Source organism: Pseudopodoces humilis, chromosome 7 (genome assembly GCF_049639895.1).
Source record: "Pseudopodoces humilis isolate 2021_Gansu_Grassland_sample_001 chromosome 7, ASM4963989v1, whole genome shotgun sequence".
Lineage (NCBI taxonomy): Eukaryota > Metazoa > Chordata > Aves > Passeriformes > Paridae > Pseudopodoces > Pseudopodoces humilis.
Window position 1 is genome coordinate 40,220,750 of NC_142206.1, and position 20,791 is coordinate 40,241,540.

Below are 20,791 nucleotides of genomic sequence, written 5' to 3' on the forward strand. Positions count from 1 at the left end.
AATTAGGATAGGGGGAGGGAGAAAGGCAAAAATGGTAACCTGTATTAGGACACCTCACTTGCTGTGCTTGCAGGGAAGCTTGTGCACCCTTCCCAAGCGTAGAAGAAATTGTTACTAGAGAAACCTAAGGCTTGTGAAGAGTCGATTTACTTGCTGCTTCCTGTGATAGGTCAACTTTCAGGAAACAGCAGACTGTAGGAACATGCACAAAGAGGACAAGACTCACAGCAGCAAGGTGAGGTGGGTTGTTTTCCCCAAAAAAATTTTATTTGAGAAAGCTGACAAAAGTCCCCCAACCAGTCATTACAGGTAAATCCACACCAGTGCCCCACACCTGCTCCCCAGTAACTACACCAGTACAGTGAAGATTGAAACGTAACACCAGAACGATGACAGTGTAACAGTCACCTGGGGAACTTAAGGCCTCACCATCATATTTAAGGTAACTTTGTACTCAGATAAGGATGGGGAGAGGATATCAAAACAGACAAGACTGGAAAAGCCCCTTTCTTGTACTGTCTTCTCAAGTAATATAAAAACAAAAGCAAAACCTTAACAGATCTACAGGCTTCAAACTGTAGGACCTAAAACCACCTTCAAATGACTTCTGTAATTCAGTCCTGTGGCACTGCTGCTTTTGTGCACTGTAACAGCTTTCAAAAACACACAAGGATAAAATGGATGCAAGGGCAGAGGAGTGGACTTAGGATCCTAATATGGCTTTATCAAAAAACAAACAAATTAAAAGCAATCAAAGTACTTGCAGTGGAACTAACAACTCCAGGAACCTGGGAATGGCAAAGAACTAATGTATTTAGATGACAGGAGATCACCTTTACATCCTCTTTTCCATTGTCTCACCCTGGACAACTGTTTCCTTCCTAGTAATACATCAGACTTGGGTCAGAAATTATAAAACTATGCTTTTTTGAAAATGCTAGGCTGGGCCCAGGACCATGACAACCCCATCCCTACCCAGAAGTATCTGGACACAGCACACCAGAATGTTGTGCTGCTGAACCACTTGCTCTGAAGGAATGCAGAGACAATGACAGAATTGTAATCACTGCCTAAAAACTGCAGCAAGTCCAGGAAGTTAACCTGCCTTTTCCCTGCCTGTTTTATTTAACATAGTGCCATCTGGACAGCTGAGAAATGGCAAGAAGCTGCTGGCTCTTGCCATCTCGTACTGCACAGGAAAATAACAGTTCTGTTGAGGGCACAGTTCAGACTGCCCCCTCATATGTAGAGTTAGCCTATTCCCACCCTGTACTGCCTTTTTTTTCATCCACATTTTTTCCAACTCCTCTGCTACCCTGCACAGCACTATTTGTACCCTCAGACCTCAATGCAGGGTTCAGGCCCTCATGTGAGCATCAGCTCACCTTGCTCTGAGGTCTCATAAAATGACATTCAGCCAGCTGCATGGATAGATGAGAAGTCTCCTGCTCAATGTAAGACCAAGTTTCCTAGCATGACCTTCTCCCATCTGCTCTGTGACTGTATCTGACCAAGGCCTCCTGCACAAAAGGCTGTTCCTGACCAAGGTTTTCAGGAAAGCTGCTGCACCATTTCAAAACAAGAGAGGCAAATCCAAGACAAACATGTGGGGGAAGGGTGGGACAAGGCTGGATAGCTTATTTGAGCAAAGCAGGCTTCTTTCCAAGCTCAAACACACTTCCAAGCCTGCCTTAGAAGGCTCCCCTTCCTCCAGGCTGAATCACCATATGCTCAAGTGCTCTGACCTGTCAGCACAAAGACACCAGCTCCCACAGGGAGAAACACAGAGGTCCACAACAGGGACCAAACCTTGGAAGACCCTCTATTCTCAGGCCCTGCTGGAATGATGAATCCTATTGCTTTGCACTCATCTCCATTTGCTCGAGGCTTAGATCCCAGCTGGTGAGGACAGGGAATCCCCCTGCTCTGCCCCGGTGTGACCTGCATGCCACCTAAAGAGCGCAGCAGGGTCAGGTGGTTCTGAGTAACACTGCAGTCACAGACAGATGGGAGACATCATCAAGCCATGATTATAAAAGGAGAATAGACAGCGCAAAAAACTTGCTGCAGCTGTCATGGAAACATCTTTTTTTATTTAATCGCTGCCCCAGGAATACCCAAACCCATCATGACCTCCCCCACCCTCAACATCCAACAGGATTTCACAAGTCCCCCATTGCCTCCGATGTTCAGGCTCCCCTCCCCCTTTAGGGTCCAAGTTCCTCCAGAAAAGCTCCAGTCAGTGGGTATCATCTGTAAGATGGCTCCAGGAGGCCATGGCTAGGTCCAGCGGTGTCCAGCTGGGTCTGAGAGGAGGGGGAAGAAGATTTGTTCCTTTACTCAATCAGCTTCTTGGCCTTGAAGAAGCGACGCAGGTAGAAAACCTGCCAGGTGGCCAGTCCGATGAGACAGCACATGGAGAAAATGCTGAAGTACAGAACCCGGGTGTTTGTCGACTCTGAAACAGACAACAAACCACTGCACCTGAGTCTGGCATTACAGGATGCACCCCAAGATGGCAAAGTTCCCAGGATTTCTTCTCCTCCACCATGCAAAAGCAAGGTAACATGAAGGCAAGGGCACCTGATAACCAGCAGCACTTGAGAATAAAAGCAGAGGGAACAACAAGAAGGATAATAAGAGGGAACAAGGTGAAGCTGTGGTTAATGGGCAACATTGAATGCAGCAGAGTAATTCACATTAGGAATTGAGACAGAAAGAAATGATTTTTAGAGACAGAACAACAAGACTCAGTGCAGTGACTGCTTCAGGTTTCCCTTACTAGGAACAGAACAGGCAGAGACCACTATAATTGCCTTATCTCCAAATGCTGTCCTAATAACACATTTAGCAGAAATGAGGGGTTTTAGAGTTCCATCCCTCTGAAGGGGCACACAGACTCTCACCATTTGTGTCCCTCATCTCCTCTTCTCGTTTCTTCATATAGGCAAAGTCGTTAACGATGGACTCTGAAAGATCTTCCAAGCGCCTCAATTCTACTTCCAGGGGTTTCAACTTCTCCACTTTAGCAATCTAGAAAACAGGAGAGTCAAATCACTGAACCAAAACCAAAAACTCCCACATGGGTTTTCACTGCCGGTTTGAACCACTCCTCCCCACATGCTACAGATCTGGGGCATCCTTCCCCTCGGGAAATACCTCTACAAGCCAGAAACTACCATTGCACAAAACACTATCACTTCTCCCACCTGTTTGCTGAAACACACTTTCCTACTACTCCTCCTACACAATGTAGGAGCACAGCATGCATGCAAGCACACTTCTTCCTTATTCAGCTTAATGTTAGCTTCTTCACAGTTGGCTTCTGAGGAGTGGGTAGAAGATCTTGCCACATGACTAAACCTCCAGTGAGCGTAAGTCACAGACTGAGATACAGGTGACTAACCTGCATATCTGTACGATACAGTCCCACAGGCTCACAGGCTATCAGCATCGAGACTCCCTTCACTAATGCTCCAGAAAGCCCAGGCAGCCCGGTTCCCAGGAGCAGCGGCTTGATTATGCCACAAGATCGCGGGTTTTTTATCAGAGCTCAGACGGAAGCCGCAGGGCAGCCCAGGCTCTCGGCAGGGAGCCCGCAGCCAGCGGGCGGCGCTGCGGGGCCGCTGCCGGGCCCGCTCCCGTCGGGAACAGCCGGCGTCCTTCAGGAACGCTGGAACATCGCTGCTGGGCACAACGCCCAGCCCCACGGCTCATGCGCTGGGTATCCAAAACCAAAAACCCACTGCAAAATTCGGTTAGAAAGCACAGCACGCAACAGCAGCTGTTTGAGTTGAATGTGTAGACATGTGTCTCTGCCCCAGTTGTAGCTACAGCCTGACACACGCGTTACATAAAACCTGTGACACAAGGACACTCAAGGGAAGCTAACTGCAATTCCTGACACTTCCGCAGCATGAGGTTTGGGTAACTGCGATTCTTGCAGAGAATTTGTCACTATTACCAAGAAGTGACAGGCCCCTGCCATGAAGGCCAGATGTTGTGCCTCAGGTAATGCAGCAGAAGAAAGATGAGTTACAGCAAACACACAAAGCACCAGCAGTTCACCACCAGTCTCAGCCTCACAGGATTATTCAGATATAAGCTGCATGATGCCCATCTCTCAGTGATCCATGCTGACAGGCAGGCAACAGGGTACCCAGCATGAAAGAATCCCCAAAATGCCACTTCCAGAGGCAGCTCCCTGGGCAACAGAGGCAGGGCTGAAGAGATGCTCATGACCAAATCAGTGCTAGCTAATCAGCCATTCCACTGAAGGGTCTCCACATGACACACATATCCTGGCAAGCAGCAAGCCATCAAACAATCATCTGAGGATTTTTCTGCTGAGGCAAGCTGTATATTAGAGCTCTGCCAGCACAGCAGTGTCAGTTTGGAGTGTGTTTGAGAGGAGGGGTAGGAAGGAGTAGGTTAACCCCCTCCTGCTTTCTAGCATTTTGTAATGACAAAATCCTGTGGCCTGGCCACATATCTGCCAGCAGAGAGCTTTGCTGAAAAACTGGCACCAGTGTCTGCATGCCTATAGCCCAGACTGTGCTGACACTGCTAGAGCAGCAGGTCTGTAACACACACAAGGTCTTGAGCAGCTGTACTGACAAGCTAGCCCTGTGCTGACCAGCTCCATTATCTTCCTTGAGGGCTCATTTCCTCATTCACAGAAGGCTACAAGGGTTCCACTGGGAAAAAACAAGGTTTATCTGCTCCATCTGCATCCCTGCAGCTGCTCTTAATAGATGCATATACAAACATCTAATAGCTACTTTTAGTCCTGCATGTATTCCAAGATGTGTATCCTGAATCACAGAATCAATTAGACTGGAAAACACCTCTGAGATCGAGTCCAACCTAAGACCTAATACCACCATGACAACCAGACCACAGCACTAAGTACCATGTCCAGTCTTTGCTTAAACACCACAACCTACCTGGGCAGTCCTGGAACCTTTTACCCCTAATGAACCCAACATGCACAGCTGCTCCAAGAGATTTTGTAAAAAATGCCCACCAAGCATCTGAGATGGTGGAACGTATCATTCCAGAAAGAACGTCTGGACCACCAGCACCAAGATAACAACTCCAGTGAGCTTTTCAGAGATCACTTAAAGATTTGTCAAAGCCTAACTCTCTTCCTAGCATAGAAAGAGATACACTATAGCCAAGAATTGACAAAGAATAGTTGATGTGGAAAAAAACCTAGATCATCAAGCATTCTTAGTGCCATCAGAAATCTTTTCACTTTTCTATATCTTCATTTCTACTTCTTGAATGGATAAAGTTATTCCTCCCAAATCCAGATAACTAAGGTATGACATTGCAATTAGATCTTCTAATCCAGCTTAACTATTCCAGCTGCTTTACTCCAAGAATGCCTGGATCTATGAAAGTTTATGAAGCCAGACTTAAGACAGTATCAGTGACCCTCATTAAACTCCCAGAATCAAGTCTCCTCACAGCAATTCAACAAGAACTACAGCTGTACAACAGGTCACTGGTAGCCAACAACAGATGAACATCACAAGCAAAAGGCTCAGAAAAGCTGCAATTCCATGAGAGAAACCTGAGCAACACTCCTGCCCTCTGAGGCCTTACAGCAACCTGCCAAGTCAAAACTCACAACTTCTACAGCAAACTGAGAAGAGAGATGATGAAAAAAAGAAAACACACTGCAAAGCAGTGTCATTAAACATCTATAGCAGCTGTACAAACAATAAATCAGTTTGAATCCTTTGCAGACATGCTGCTCAACAAGGTTCAATACAGTCTACCACTCTGAGAGGTCCTCACAAGTCAAGGATGTTTGCTGGGGCTGCCAAGATCTGCATTTGGTACCAAGTGGTACTGCAAGTCTAAATTCTTCGTCTCTTGTACTCGTCCATGGATCTTTTCCCTCAATGAGCATGAGAGATGCATTTATTCCAAGACAGTTTTATCAGTACAACCAGTGAGTATGTAGATATACAGGCATAAGAGAACCTTTCTGCACAGCTACAGTGCTTCTTGGTAGCACTACAGTAATGTAATTCTGGAGTATGCTCTGGGGTGGTATTTAAAGGGATTCTGTACATTTAGCAAATATAATCCTTTCAGTTACACTGTCAGAGATTCACCCCAAAAAATCTCAACATCTTGCAATCCCTCAGCAGCAGGTTGACAGACAGCTGGCCCTATGAGTGCTCCACTCTTCCCTGACCCCAGGCACAATTTTACTCTCCATGTAGGATGTGCTCCAGACTGACTTAAACTATGATTCCTCTGCTCCTCCCTGACCCCAAGCACCTCCTTACAGCCCACAGAGGAAATGCTCCCAACCAATTTAAATCACATAAGACCAGACAGCCCAAAGTTTGAAAGGATATAGGAACACCAGCACAACCATCTCAGAAATTTGTTAATTTTCTATCTGGAACCATGCACAGCCTCCTCTGCTTCCTGCTCTCCTCTTTATGGCATATCCCATGCTCTTATGCACAGTGGACACAGCAATCATTTGTGAGGCTCTTTCTTCACCAATAATTCTCATTTTCTTAGGCACAGGCTCTGTACTGGGGAATGACTGATCCCAAATTCTATTGAGCCAAAAGCATGATAGCTGCCATAAAAATTCAGCATTCAAACCAGTCAGGACTGTCTCAGCGACAAAGTAACTGCTACTCTATACAGCTGGCTCTTGGGTCTAAGCAAGCTGTGTCCTCCTAAGATGGAAATGTTTAGGTTTTTATGACTATTTCCAATGTCACACCTTCAAACGAAATACCCATTCCACAGCAGCTACTACTCTGCCAAACACCTTTACATTGATACACTGCCAGTTCTTAGAAACACACAAGTGCCATTTCAGGCATTTGAGCCAGTACATCTTACAGGCAGGAAGGTAAGATCAGGAACACTGAAACTTGACCTTTAAGAGAAGGTCTGATATTAACTTAAAATGACCTCTGCTGCTGGGGCTGGGGAAACTTCACCTCTCAGTGTCTTGTTGCCTTTAATGCCTATGAAGCTGGGTCATGCTGTCCTAGCAAAGAAATTCACACATTAGGCTCCAGTTCCCAGAACACAGAATCAATTCTAGTTGATGTTTGTATTTTTTTTTTTCCCCTACCATAACAAAGCTTTGCTGCAATTGTAGTTTGCAGATAGGCTTTCATCACCACTGGGAAAAGAGCTTCCCATCACGAGCCCAGATCTACAAAAGGCATCACGTGAGTGCTGGGAATGGGGAGCCTGCAGTGCAGGCAGCCAGGGAACATACCTCCTCGTAGTTCTTTGCTTCAACGCCATGCTTCATATCCAGAGTCACGAGCTGGTCCGGCATCCTCCCTGTTCCTGGAAGCATAATGAAAGGATTCCTTGTGTGAAACGTTCAGCCTGCCAGGAAATCACCAGCTCTTCCCACCAGTGAGGAAGAACTCAAATCCCTCCCCCCGCTCCCTCCATGTCTGCAGCTAACTGCGGAGGCAGCACAGTCCAGCCTAAAAATACAGAGACTTCACAATAAATCCTGGCTGAAGGAGAGCCTCCCAAAGATAATGAGTACAAGCTGTAACTAAAAGCACTCACTGAGTGTCTACAGGATGCAAATCACTGTAAAAACTGCAGAGGACTAGAACATGAACACCAGCTGCCATGAGACAGCCTAGTGAAAGACAAGTCACCAGAGGGACAAATATTCAACTGGGAAGCCCACGTTCACAGGAAGTGAACCAGCAATTTGTCAAGGTTACTGGGGCTGTAAACGGCTTTACATTCATTCAAAGGAGCGAATGATAAACTGCTCCAGCTGAGGAACATGGCATGGACTACTGACCCTCACATGCTGGAATGCCTGCAGAAGCCAAGACAATTCCTTTACCAACCATCTCAGATACCCAAAAACCACACTGCTAATGCAAGCCCCAAGAGAGCAAGAGGCTTCTGAAGCTGGGAAAACACTGCCTCAGAAAGCTGCCAGCTGGAGCTGCACAAACAGCACACAAGGCTGCAGTCACCAGCAGAGTGGGTATCTTTCAAGGCTGTAACCCCCAGGCTAGGGAAACTTGTGGCTTAGAGCTTCTTTCAACTACTACAAACTGTGACATCTGAGAACATTCATAAAAGGGAAAAAAAATGTCTAAGACGGTCATATCAGATACTCTCAAAAATGCTGCACATCGCTTACCTGAGTATTATTCTCTACTATACCACCCACCAAGAAAACGTCTGTATGTAACACATTTCCAAATCCCAGCATGTTGGGACATACAGCCGTCCTCAACTGGCTGCCAGCAAAACACAAGGTCTGAATTTACTTAAACTATGAATTTCAGAGTCTATCCAGGAACATGTCCAATACTCACATTTTGTCTTAGAAGACTGATAGGTGGGCATTACCTCAGTCCACAAACAAATTCAAAGTACAGTTTATAATGGATTACCCCAGTTGGAAAATATTCCAGATCTTCAATACAACATCCCCAAATTTTTTCTCTACCCACTCACTGAACAGCTGTTCAACACCAGAGTAGAATCACCTTCTGCTGCTAGCAAGACAATGAATAATCTACTGATAAAATGGTGCGTATCAATTATAAACAGCTTCTTGGGTCTCCTTATGGGAAAGCACTATACAAGACCCCAACAGATAATTATGACTAGGAAGGAATTTTATTGTTTTCTTATGAAAGACCAGTTACTGTAAGAAACCCTTGAAGTCCCAGCACTGTTCTTTAACAGACAGGCTGTATACAACCCCCAGTGCTCCTTTCCCCAACCACAAGTTTTGACTGCTTATGCCACACACATTACTGGCATGCATGGAGACAGACAGGTAGGACAGACAACAGTAGTTGCAGAAAAAAAATTCACAGCACACAGTTCAGTGAGAGGTTTTTTTTAATGGTGCTCAAATTATAGCAACTTGAGTTGAGAGCTCAAGTTTGCAGGAAGAGATGAGAAAGATGAAAAGGCCAGTGAACAGAACTAGAAGAATTAATTTGCTAAACTGGAAGGGAGAGCTGCCAAGAGGCAGTAAGTAACCAGAAATCTTAAAGCTGCCAGGTGCAAAGGTATGCACAGCAGACATTTTCCAAGAGGTTAACATTGTCAGGAACCGGCAGGGAAAAACTCAAGCTGCTCTCCTGTAATTTACTAAGCCCAAGGCAGTTCCCTTCACATTCATCAGATCCTCAGAAACCCCTTGCTTCTCCTTCAGCCAAGGCTCACCTGAGCAGGCTGGATCAGCAGCAAAGGAAAAAAAACAGTCGAGATTCAAAGATCATGAACTAAACTGATACCTAAACTCCTCATGTCTTCAAGAGATCATCTCATCTGAACTGTTTTCTTGGAAATTAGGGGAGCTCTTAATTTGCAAAGTCAGTGGAAAAGTGGGATGGTTGAATTGAACATCAAAAAGTTTTCCCACAGGAATTCCAGAAAAAATGAGTCCTAACACTCTTAAGAAAGTTTGGGAAGAGAAGAATTACAGAAGGAGCCTTCAGTTTAAGATTAGCACACAGGAGAGCCCTAGAGGGAAAATGCAGTGAGGCCATGAGAGTAAATGTGCCTGGGAGCAGAACAGTGCTCAGGAAGACAAGACCATTCTGCCTGGAAGAGGGTAAAAAGCCCATTATGCAAATACAGCTCCAAGAAGCACCCTAAGAACTTCTCCACTCTAATAAGGTGAACCTTCAATATAAGATCTCCTTCTCACTTCCTCTTCCTCATTTCTGTGGTTGGGGATTGAGAAATCCCAGTTGCTTGAACCCCTCAGATCCAACAGCTCTAGGCTTCCTCTACCAACAGTTCATCTATTTCAATACTCCACAAACATCCACCTCGGCTGCTGCCTGAAGTCCTGATTACTCACTTCATAAGACCAGGAAAAAGACCCTAACTTTTAAAGAGAAACATGGGAATTAAACAGATTTGGTAAGTTGCCCCACTCCCATGCTGATCTTATAGAGGAAACAAGGTACTTCCTTGTGACGTGGTTACTTCTTTCCAAGTATCTTAACCAAGTCCTGCAGATCATCAAGCCTCAGAGTGTCACGTCCCTTACTTAAATAATTCCAGCACAGACATGGGAAGTCTGAAGATACTCTAGGTGGAATTTGGGGCACCTGGGTCCAAAAAGAAAGCCCTCTAAAGAGGCTCCAGTTCTCAGTTGGTGAGCTCTAGATTTTGGCAACTCAGTGCCCCACAGGTCATCAAGGCAGAAAATGCATTTAGAAATACTTAATCCTCAACCATATTGAAAGCTTTAAAACAAACTTGCAACAAGGGAGGCAGGGAACAAACATTTGCTACAGTCAAAACAGTTGTAAGGGGCTCAGTCTAGGCAAGAAACCTCTGCTCAAAAGCACAGAACCAAGAGTCTAGACACAACTAAAGAAAGAAACCTTTCCCACTTCAGTGTGTGATCACATGGAAGCTATGAAAAGATTTGCAGGACTGTCTGGAGACTTCTCAAATACCCAGGTGTTGGAAAGTAAATAGCATGAGTGACTCCCAGATGAGTCACTAGTGCCTGCGTGTCTCAATGTGTTAAGGGACATTTGGAAGTCCTACCTTTGGAGTAAAATAAAAACATAATCCTGAGCACTTGGGGTCACTATTTTATCTGTAAAATACCATAGAAGAGGTGTTACAAGCCAGATACCTCCCAATCCCAGCAAACAATATAGCCTTCTCTTTCTGTAAAATTCAACCTGCAGACTGTTTGCATCTTATGTATGTAGCAAAAACAGCAAAACGGCAGCTGCCTTTCAAATGATTTCAGGAATGCTGCGAGGAATACTCTGTGAAACACTCTGGGGTCTTTCAGGATAAGACCTAAGAAAAACTGGGCCCAAGGAGCAGAACTCTGACAGTAACCATAAAAAGATCTAGCACCTACAAACTTGCATGCGCTCACACCACCACTGATGAGACTAGAGCCCACATGTTGCCACTTTCAGCATGTTTGTCCTGAAGTTGAGACGGGCATTCAAAGCAGTACATGCGTCACGCTCACAGGAAACAAGCCTCTGCATTCGTTAGGCAACCATCCTTGTAGCACAAATGCAAAGCTGACATCCTGCTCATTTCCCCTTCCTTTGGGTCAATTCCCAAAAATTGACCACTTAAAGAGCAGTTGTGGGTGCAAATCAGGGACACATTCCCTATACACACACAATCCAACCTCATTAAATAGCTGTCAACCTATCGCAGGATAGCGGCCAAGAATACCTTGTGCATAGATCACATTCAACCAAATGGGGAAAAAATGGCCTGCTGGGGTGAAAGAGAGGTCCTGGAGATGATGGCACCCAGCTCTGTCCTGGCTCAACTGCAAGATGGGGAGAAGTATGAAACTGGCAGAAGAAATGTGGTTTGCTCACTGGTACTGCCGCTCATTGCAACTGTGGTGACCTCTGCAGGAGAAATGCCCAATTCCCCTTTCAGAGGAAACCCAAGTGCTTTACACAACAGCCACAGAGGATTACTTCAAATGCAACACATAGAGTGGACGTTCTGCAGTGGGACTGGCCACAACCTCCGGAAGATCAGCTCTGAAAGTCAAAATGTGTTCTGGGGACCACACTCAGGATCACTTTATTTGTCTTCCTAACCCACTTAACAAACTTAATCAGAAGCTAGAAACAGCCAGCACATCTTTCATTTCACTTACCCACAGGAAGCTTGCTCTCAAAGCAGGCCTCAAACATATCATAGTCTTCAGTGGTGAAGGCAAACTTGCCCTTGGTGGCATCCTCCTTGGCATACAGGATGTGCCCAGCCGAGTCAGTTATCTGTAAGAGGGAGAATGAAGGTAAGAAACAGCACTTTGCTGCTGTGAGCTCATGCTGCCTGTGCAGCAAGAGTAATCCTAGCCTGCCCTTTGGATATGCTGCCTTCTCCTTTCAACAGTTTTCCTCCTTCTTTGTGACTATATCAATTCCTCCCCTCCTCATCCACACACCAGGAGCTGACAAAGTCAGAGTGACTATAAAATAATTATTGGCTCTTAGATCCAAAAAAACGCCAACCAACCAAAAAAAAAAACCACCAAAAAGAAACCACCACCAAAAAGCAATTGAGCAACGAATCAAAAAAAAATCCCAAACTGAAACCCACATTAATTTCTCTTCCTCTTATGAATCCCAAATACAGAGTACATGTAAGAACTATAGCTGAACCAAACTGTCATTCATTGCCTTTATTTTGCAAGCAAAATTCATGAATTCTCATAGCAACAGATATAGAGAGAAGGCTTATGGGATAAAGGAGTCACATTCCCCAGAAGATGAAACTGAGAAGGGTACATCTTATCCTCTAGAAATGGATCATGAGTGTAGCCCTGAATTACACAAGGTTTGGGTGCCAAGACCCATGAAAGTGGCCACTTCAGAGGACAATTCAGACTACACAGACAGAATAATGATTGCTTTGCACTAACTCCATAAAACTACTAAGAATAGGCAAAAACTGTGGAAGACCTACAAAAATGCTTCAACAAAGAGTATAAAAATAAAGGACACACATTTCATGACGCAAACTTGAGAATAATTGTGCTCAATTAGAGGTTCCATCCAGCTGAAACACTCTGACCGAGGAAAGGGGTGAAAAAACCAGAAGGTGTTACAGCACTGCATGAAAATTAACAGTGTGTATTCCACTGGAATGCTTCCCATCTTCCCTTGATGCTAATTTTTAACAGGTATGTCTGAAACACCATGGACACCAAAGTTATTAGGGGTCTTTGAAAATTTTAGAGATGAAGAAAGGAAAAAGCTTGGGAATAATTTTAAAGGTATATAAGACCAAAGTACACAAAATAATATGAGGCATGGAAAAGGTAAGTCAAATATTCTACTTTACTCCAGCCTTTGTCCCTGTACAAAGGCCATGCAAAAGGGCTATGTACCCAGAACTATTCTAAGGAAACATTATTTACTCTTATTAGAGCACCCAATTAACTCTCTAGCACTGGATTTGAAACAAGTGTGGATCTACTCATGGATGAGAGTAACTGCATTAGGCAGGAAAAACAATCAAGTATATAAATTCTCAAACTTTATGGTATAAACCATAGCAGGCAAGACTTTAGGAACAAGCTTCCTCTATATACAGATCATCCCACAATGGCCCGTTAGGGGATTTGTTGTAGCTGCCCCTACGTACGTTGTCAGTGTCCAAGAACCAATGAGAAGCACTGTTCTCTGTGCAGCAGCTCAGAGCTGTACCCGTTTTCAAGTGGCAAGCAGATGAGAGCACACCTGTGCAGTCAGGCACAGGCAGCTGTGCTGCCCTGCCCTTGCCACAAGCCACCAGCTCCCTCCTGTCTAGAAGCCACAGGCACTGCAAGGCACTGGGATGCCTGGCCCAAGTGATCAGGCCTATCTGCAGCAGAGGACTGTGTATGTTTGACCATGCCAACACAATGTAAAAGCCTGTGATTTGACCACCACATGGCACGTTTAGTGGAGCAGTCATGATTAACCAAGATGCCTTATCAGTGCAACACCATACATTTTGCACACCGGGTTCTCCATCACAAAAGTAGTCAGAACAACATAGCTCTCAGATGCCTCTATTATTTTGAGCACTATTTTCCTCTGCCTTTGTAGACACCAGAACTAATCTTCATGCAGCTTGATCCATTTTTGCCCTTTGCAGCTCATGAACAGCACTCTGGACAGTAAAAGCTCTGCTATCCACTTTCATCAAAACTGAATAGCATTACCCAAATCAGCCAAATACACTGCCCATTCAGCCGGGTGTGCGAGGGCGGGAGAAGCTGATAATAGCCCAGCCAGAACGCTTGTGGGGGAGTCGACCTGAAAGGGATTTTTCATGCTATTCTAACGCTATTTACGGTAAGGCAATCCCCTACAGACAGGGCATTGTTTGCCCTTGACAAACAGCCCGATACCGTCGGGCTCGACAATGGGGCAGAGGCACGTGGCTGCCAAAAGAGAGCTCAGGGGCCCTCGGCCCCCCCCCCGCAGCAGCCAGCTGGCAGAGCCAGCGGATTCCTGCAACACAGAGGGTGCCACTGTTAGAGCTGGGTGATCACACACGCAAATCTCAGCTCACCGGCAGGAACCGAACTGAGCCTGGACAGAATTAGATCCCAACCTCCTCCCTCCTCTGTTCAGTGGCCCGATCCAAGGGGCCACAGTAGACCATCCAGTGCGGAACAGTGAGTACCTGCAGACATCATGTCCTGAACTGACCCTTCCCACACAGACCACAGTGAAAGCAGGCACCTATCAGAGAGGTTCCAGCACTTATAGCAAGCACTGCATATTGGAAGGATACAGTACACCGGAACAATAAGAAGGAAAGCAAGAGTTGCATACATCATTTTTTCTCCTTTGTAGCTTTTTAAACTATACAGGGCTTTTAAAAATTATTTCATTTTATGGTTCGAACAATAAAGAAATTCTATAAGCAGTACCACCCGGATACCAGCTTCATCAGCAAAGCCAACCAAGACTCAAACATGGGATTCACTGGTTCACCATCACCTTCTTAGATAAATCCTGTGTCAGAAAAGTGAATTTTGGAAGAGACCTTGGGGTCACCTGACCTAAGAGTGGGCAACCTGAGAACCAGGAGGCTTGGTTACCAAGCAGTAAGAGACAGATGGGAACATGGCACTCCAACTAAAGTCCACGTGCCTTACCAAGCATTTTAAAGCCTTAATGCTGCTTGGCTCTGCCTCTACACAGACAAGTTCTCCCTCACAAAAGATGCAAGAACAAAAGAACGTGATTTTTAAAAAAGACTACAGAAGAAGCCTTCTCTAGCCATAACCAAGCACAACTGGCAATAATGCCAGGGCCTTCAGGCATTGGTAGGCAGATGCTGGAAAGGCAACCTGATTTCAGGAGCTCTAAAATACTCAAGAACACCAAGCTCAGATCCTGAGCAGACCATTCTGTTTCTGTTTGCATTCTTACTACAGAAACCTTTGGGAATGTAGACAGAAATAAAAAAGGGACAGAAGGCTGTTATGAACTCGCTATTTAGCAACAGACCTTATTCAGCTAGGTTGGAATTTTGAACAAAGCCTAGGAAAAGCAGACTATGGGCAGAATTAAAGTGAAGCTATTGAATTAAAGTGAAACTGTTTAAGTTTTATAGTCGTGTCACACACATGTATTAGTCACGTATATTCTACCAACCCTGTACTTCCTAAAGATCCTTCAGGATAATTTTCTTCCCTGCAGCAAATATCTGCCCAGCTAAAATCCATGCAAGCCACGACACAGCAAGATGAGAACAGCCATTCTGTGTACCAGAACACGGTTTCTCACCCCCCATTCCACTGTGCCAGGATCCCGCTGTGCCAGGCCCTACGCATGGAGGGAGCCCTTGGAAAGCCACGTCACCATAACCCTTTCCTGCTCACACAATGTCAGCAGCCTTGGAACAGCTTTATCGGAGCGGCCCATCTCGCCAGGCACCGGATAATCTGCATCGTGTGCGGATTAAATGGCAGACTGCGGGACGGGCCGCTGCAACTCGATCTTTGGGAAGAAAAAGCTCCTATTTGGCTCAAGCTAAAACGCTGCCCTGGTCCCTCGCTGCCCAGCACCCGGAGCTCCTGGGCAGGCTGGTGGCCCCTGGCACAGGGCGAGTCCCGCGGCGCGGCGCAGGCCGGGCGGCTGTCGGCTCACGCGTGGGCCGGTGTCACGCGTGGAACACGTCACCCCTTCCTTCCGTCCTTCCTTCCCCGCCCCGCACGGCCGGCGAGGGGAGGCGGGGCCGCGCCGCCCGCCCCGGCCACCCCCGCCCCCCCGGCCGGCGGGGGCCGCACCTTGAGGTTGGCGGAGGGTCCGGTAGAGGAGCCCGGCGGGGCGCTGATCTCGTACTCGCCCGTGACCAGCGTGTCGCGGTGAATCTCCTCCCGCAGGCACTTCCGCGCCTTGCCCGGCAGCTGGAAGGAGATGGGCCGCGCCGGGCCCGGCAGCAGGAGCAGCAGCAGCAGCGGCAGGAGCGGGGCCCGCCCGAGGCGGGGGCGGCCGGGCAGCGGCGGCAGCGGCATGGCGGCGGCTCCGAGTGCGGCGGGCCGGGCCTGCCTCCGCCGCACGTGACCGCCGCCAACGCCGCCGTGCGTCAGCGCGGGGCGGGGCCGGGGCGGGGCCGCGTGAGGGACTGACCGCCGCGGGCCTGGGGCCCGACGCCTGATCCTTCCAGGAGGTTGTTTCGTTATAAAACAAATGAGTAATGAAATTAATCCAGTAATAGCGGAGGGAAACGAGTAATAATGGTTTCGCTGGTTTAAGAACTGGAAATTTAGAACAAAACCAAACCGTGCTTTAAGGCGAAGGAGCATTCTAGGGATGGATGAGCAGTGTGAATATCCGTGAGACTGCCTCGCGGCTGAGGTCCTTCACTGGGAGAGACGCTTGCTGTTTATTGTATGGGTTTTTTTCATTTTTGAGGAGTAACTTCCCTCTTGACTTCTTCACACAAGAAAATTCAGTTTTATCAGATGTCCCACTTCTTTGTGTCAATGTCTTGCAAATACCATTCAATAGGAGTATCCAAGTGTTTTTAACAGCAAATAAAATTACGATGATTTTTGAAAACAGAGCATTACTTTTTTCTCTCCTTTTCCAGCATATACCCAGATCTACTTTCTCCTTTTTTTCCTCCTGACATATTTTACTCTTTAGGAAGACAGCATTAAGGGACCACTGACCAGCTTTGTGCTGCTGTTTTCCCTGGAATCACATCCTCTCCATTCCCAGCCTCCTAGCCTGGTAGTGGAGCTGCCAGGAAGAATGCACACAAGTGGGAGCAGTGACTTGTTCTGCAGAGTAACCTGCAAACAGGGAGGAGGAAAATTGCACAGGTGTGTGGTTATGATCACCGCAGTCAGCTCCTGGGATCAGCTGCAAATATTTGGGTGTGCTAAGATGTAAGGAAAAGCAGGAAGAAAGAAATGGAGAGAAACATTGCTAGAAAGCAAAATATATTTTTTTTTATTTCCATTAGCTTGAGTAAAAAAAATTACACCATTTTCCCACTTTTATTCCTTAAACATCACCAGCTGTGTTCTCTCTCTGGTCAAAACGTGTCTTTAATGCTAAGCAATATCAAGGAGTCGGTACAAACTTCAATCTAAAGAGGCTTTAAGTGGCAAATTTCATGCCTAGATGTTAACCTGCGGAGCATTTTAAAGAAAGTTCAGTGCTTTTGTCTGCTTGTGCTCATATTCACTGAGAAAATATGATTAAACTCTCCTGCAGGAACAGGCACTAAACCTAAATGTACAGAGGTGGAGTGACCTCATTGCTTGGAGGGAAATAAAAAAAACCTTCACAAAGAAAAAAACTTTCAGAAAAAAAAACCCAAAACAACAAAAACCTCCCAGCACTAGACCTTTGCCCTTACTTTAAGCTCCAGTTTATTGTTTGAAGTGGGATTTACAGTCACTTGATAGACATTTAAGTACATTTTTATTTTTCTTATCAGATAACAAACCTTCCCTTACTTGGACAATTAAATTATTTGGAAACGTAACCATAATAGAATAAATATTTTGCCCTTTCTGTAATATGTCAAAGTATATTTGCAAATTAAAACATTCTTTCCATTGCAGCATTTAAGGCCGAAATAGCTATTATTTCACAAACTTTAAGAAACACAGATTACTAGAATATGAAGATATAAAATTCCTGATGAAACAGGCACAGCACAACAAATTTCTTCACGCAGAACATTCCTCAAACCAGTGATATGTATCCAGCCTTGTAACATCCTTGTAATGGTTTAAACCATTCAATAATCTCTTATTTTCCAGAGAAAGTTGCTAATTCATGTTAAAGTAGCCTCGTTTTCTAAAATCAAAATGTGAACTCAACCATCAAAAAGCAAATAAACGACTGACTACAATCACTTTCTGTTGTGCCCATTTTGTCATGGTACATTTTTAGATGAGTTACATTTATGACCAACAAATTTATCCCCTGCTTTCTGTTGTAGTCTCCTCCTGTGGATGTATTATTCTAGAAACTGCCACACAGGCAAGTTCAGACCTAATTATAAAACCCCTTCAGAGATCCTTTAATGCCTCAGTGTGTTATGAAATGAAATGGTACAGAGCTGCAGTGAGTCTCTTCACAATCCCCAGCTTTTGGCTTTAAAGCACTTAAACATGCAATGGGGCAATCTCCCTTGAGTGTGCAAAGTAACTTACAACAGAGGGAAAGCATTTGAAGATCCTTTCAGCTGCAGGTTAGGAAATAACAGTCTTGCAGGGACATGCCTTAATGTTTCTACATAGTGGAGGCTAACAAAATTAAATGCTTCCTGTAATTCAAAAACCCTGAACAGAGGTGAAGGAGAGATTGATAACTCGTTACGCAACTTTCCACATGAAGTGATGACCTATTTTAGACTAATCTGCTGTGTTAAGCATTGTGGGAGCTCAGCAGTCAGCTGGAAGCAGGTTCTCACTGCCACCAATCCATAGGCAAATGGGTGTATCCCCAAAGTAAACATTAACATCAGCTGCCAATCATGACACACTGACAAAATTCAAACCATTTTGCCCGTGTGATAAAAGATACCTTCTGTCTTTCCAAATATCCCCAATGCAGTTTTACTGCTGTCTTGAATATGAAGAGAACAATGAATTATTCAGCTTTCAGTTCTGTTTTATCAGAAGAGCAATGGAAACCTTTGGGTGTCTCTATAGTCTGAGACAGCAAAGGCCATTGAAGAAAATATGCCTCTTCCCACCAAAAATCTTTCAAAGTTCACAAAGTGTTAGCAGTAGTCAATTCCTGCCACACCAAAATGTATCTTTTATCTATGGTAAATGGAAGAAAACAACACTAATTTGCTCTCTCCATGGAACAATGTGTATGAATTACATAATTAAACCTTTATTTTACTGCTTCTGCGTCAGCTGCTGTGGCATTTTTGCATTTTCTTCTTTTGGACAATAAAAAGTTGAAACAATGTTCCTCCTAAAAGCTATTCTAGACTTACTTTTATGCTCTAATCCTTTTGCATTCTGCCTTGCACCTGGCAATCTGCTACAAGCTACTGAGAAAATTCTATAAAAATTACATATGCTTTACAATGATAATCAGTGTTTTTACTAACCATGTGAAATTATCCATCCACCACTTCGGGAAAGTGCAAGGCCACTTCTTTTAAGGGGCTATATTTGTACTCATTGCTGGGATATAACTCTCACAGTAATCATCATGATCACAATCCAGATAGAGATGTTATTCGATCAACTAAAAATAAATCAGTGGCTAAACAGCCATAAAACAGCATTGCACTGCTTTGTCTCTCCTGTAATCTGTCCCAGAGATCACGTATACTGTGTGCTGGACATATAGATAAAATATATAGTGTTTGGGTAAGAGGCATGGAACAAAACAACTTTAGATATCAAAAATCATTTGAGTTGAATTCTTTGAGGAGACAAACTATTGTTACAGTACATTTGTATGTATTTGCTTCCATTTCATCAAGTGACTAAAGTTATTCCTACAAAGTACTTCAAAATCCTGCAAGGATATGAATTGCTTGAAATCAAGTGTATGAGGCTTAATCTAAATTATGAGTTCATTTAGGGAAACAAAACATCCTTCATCAAAGACAGCCCAGATTCAATCACAAACAAACCATTTTGAGGAAGTGAGCATTCATGAGTCTTCTCTCATCTCTCCCCAGAGCTTTTCCTGCTGCCAGGCAGGTTTTCATCTTTTAAGTAGTAGCCTGACAGCCCTCCCATCTTTTTGAGGAAACCTCCCACTTCGCTTCCCAGCAGCTTTCACCTACTGCCCTCCTGGAGCTCAAGGGAAGCCCCGTATCTCTTTCCATTCCCAGTGGATGGCTCCAGGAAAAGCCCTGCTTCTCCCACATCCCCAGTGGTATAAACTGTGTTAGGTCCCTGTCCAGCAGAGGCCTGCTGGCCTTTCCTGCTCACCAGCAATGGTGTTGGGATTAACTTTTCCAGAAAACACCAATACAGAGTTCACCTAGAAACCCTCAAGTTCTGCAAGAAGCAGCTGGCTTGTTACCTCCTCTCAAGCCTCAGCCCTGTCCTCCTCTGACCTTTGTGATAAACATGCCTCTGCTCAGGGAGGGTAACAAAATACTGTTTACACAGGCTTTCAAGAATCTCTACAAAAGAGGTTTTGTTACCTAAGCCACAACTCTAAAAAAATAGAAGCTTGGGATACTGTCTTGTCTCAACAGGCAAACTCTCCAGTGTTGTCATACCATTATTTTTCTTTCAGTTGTGAATCACACTGCAGGCTCAAAACAACACAGAAGAGAGTACATTTGATGTTTGGGGCATAACTTTATAGTTACTTTTTCTTAAAAGACTGCTGTTGAGATCCATCTGATTAAATGCACATCTCTGCATCTCATGGGCCATGGAGGCTGCATCCTCTTTCCAAGCAATGGAGAGAAGGAAGTTATCCTAGAGACGTCTTCTCATCCTGAACCAGACACCCAAATCTAGTGAGATAAATCTCATTCCAGTTTTCTTCAAACTGAATTTATGCTGAAAACCAAGGTCTAATCAGCAGTTACATTGTGTATTGATGCTCTGCACAAGTCTGACTGAGCTGTGTCCTTGCCCGTGTAAGGTGTACAGCATCTTAACTAAGAGGTGATTGGTCAGGTCCACCTTCCTGCAGCTCAGCTCGAGTCCTCATTCACCTCATCCCTGCCACCTGACAGGGACCCTCAGGCCAGCTTCCAGACCACTCAGATGAGTTCCTCCACTGTCCTCTTTCTGATAAAGGCTAGAGATGGATATGGCATA

At 45.1% G+C, this 20,791-nt stretch overlaps 1 protein-coding gene across 1 annotated transcript; it reads right to left on the minus strand.

The window, feature by feature from the left end:
* Nucleotides 1-231: 231 nt before the first annotated feature.
* On the minus strand, nt 232-16,051 carry TMED10 (transmembrane p24 trafficking protein 10). The gene is made up of 5 exons (XM_005520255.3): nt 15,803-16,051; nt 11,666-11,786; nt 7,271-7,344; nt 2,907-3,033; nt 232-2,458 (listed from the first exon to the last, which is right to left on the minus strand). The coding sequence occupies exons 1-5, from the start codon at nt 16,028-16,030 to the stop codon at nt 2,337-2,339; spliced, it is 672 nt and encodes a 223-aa protein (XP_005520312.1). The 5' UTR covers nt 16,031-16,051; the 3' UTR covers nt 232-2,336.
* Nucleotides 16,052-20,791: the final 4,740 nt, after the last annotated feature.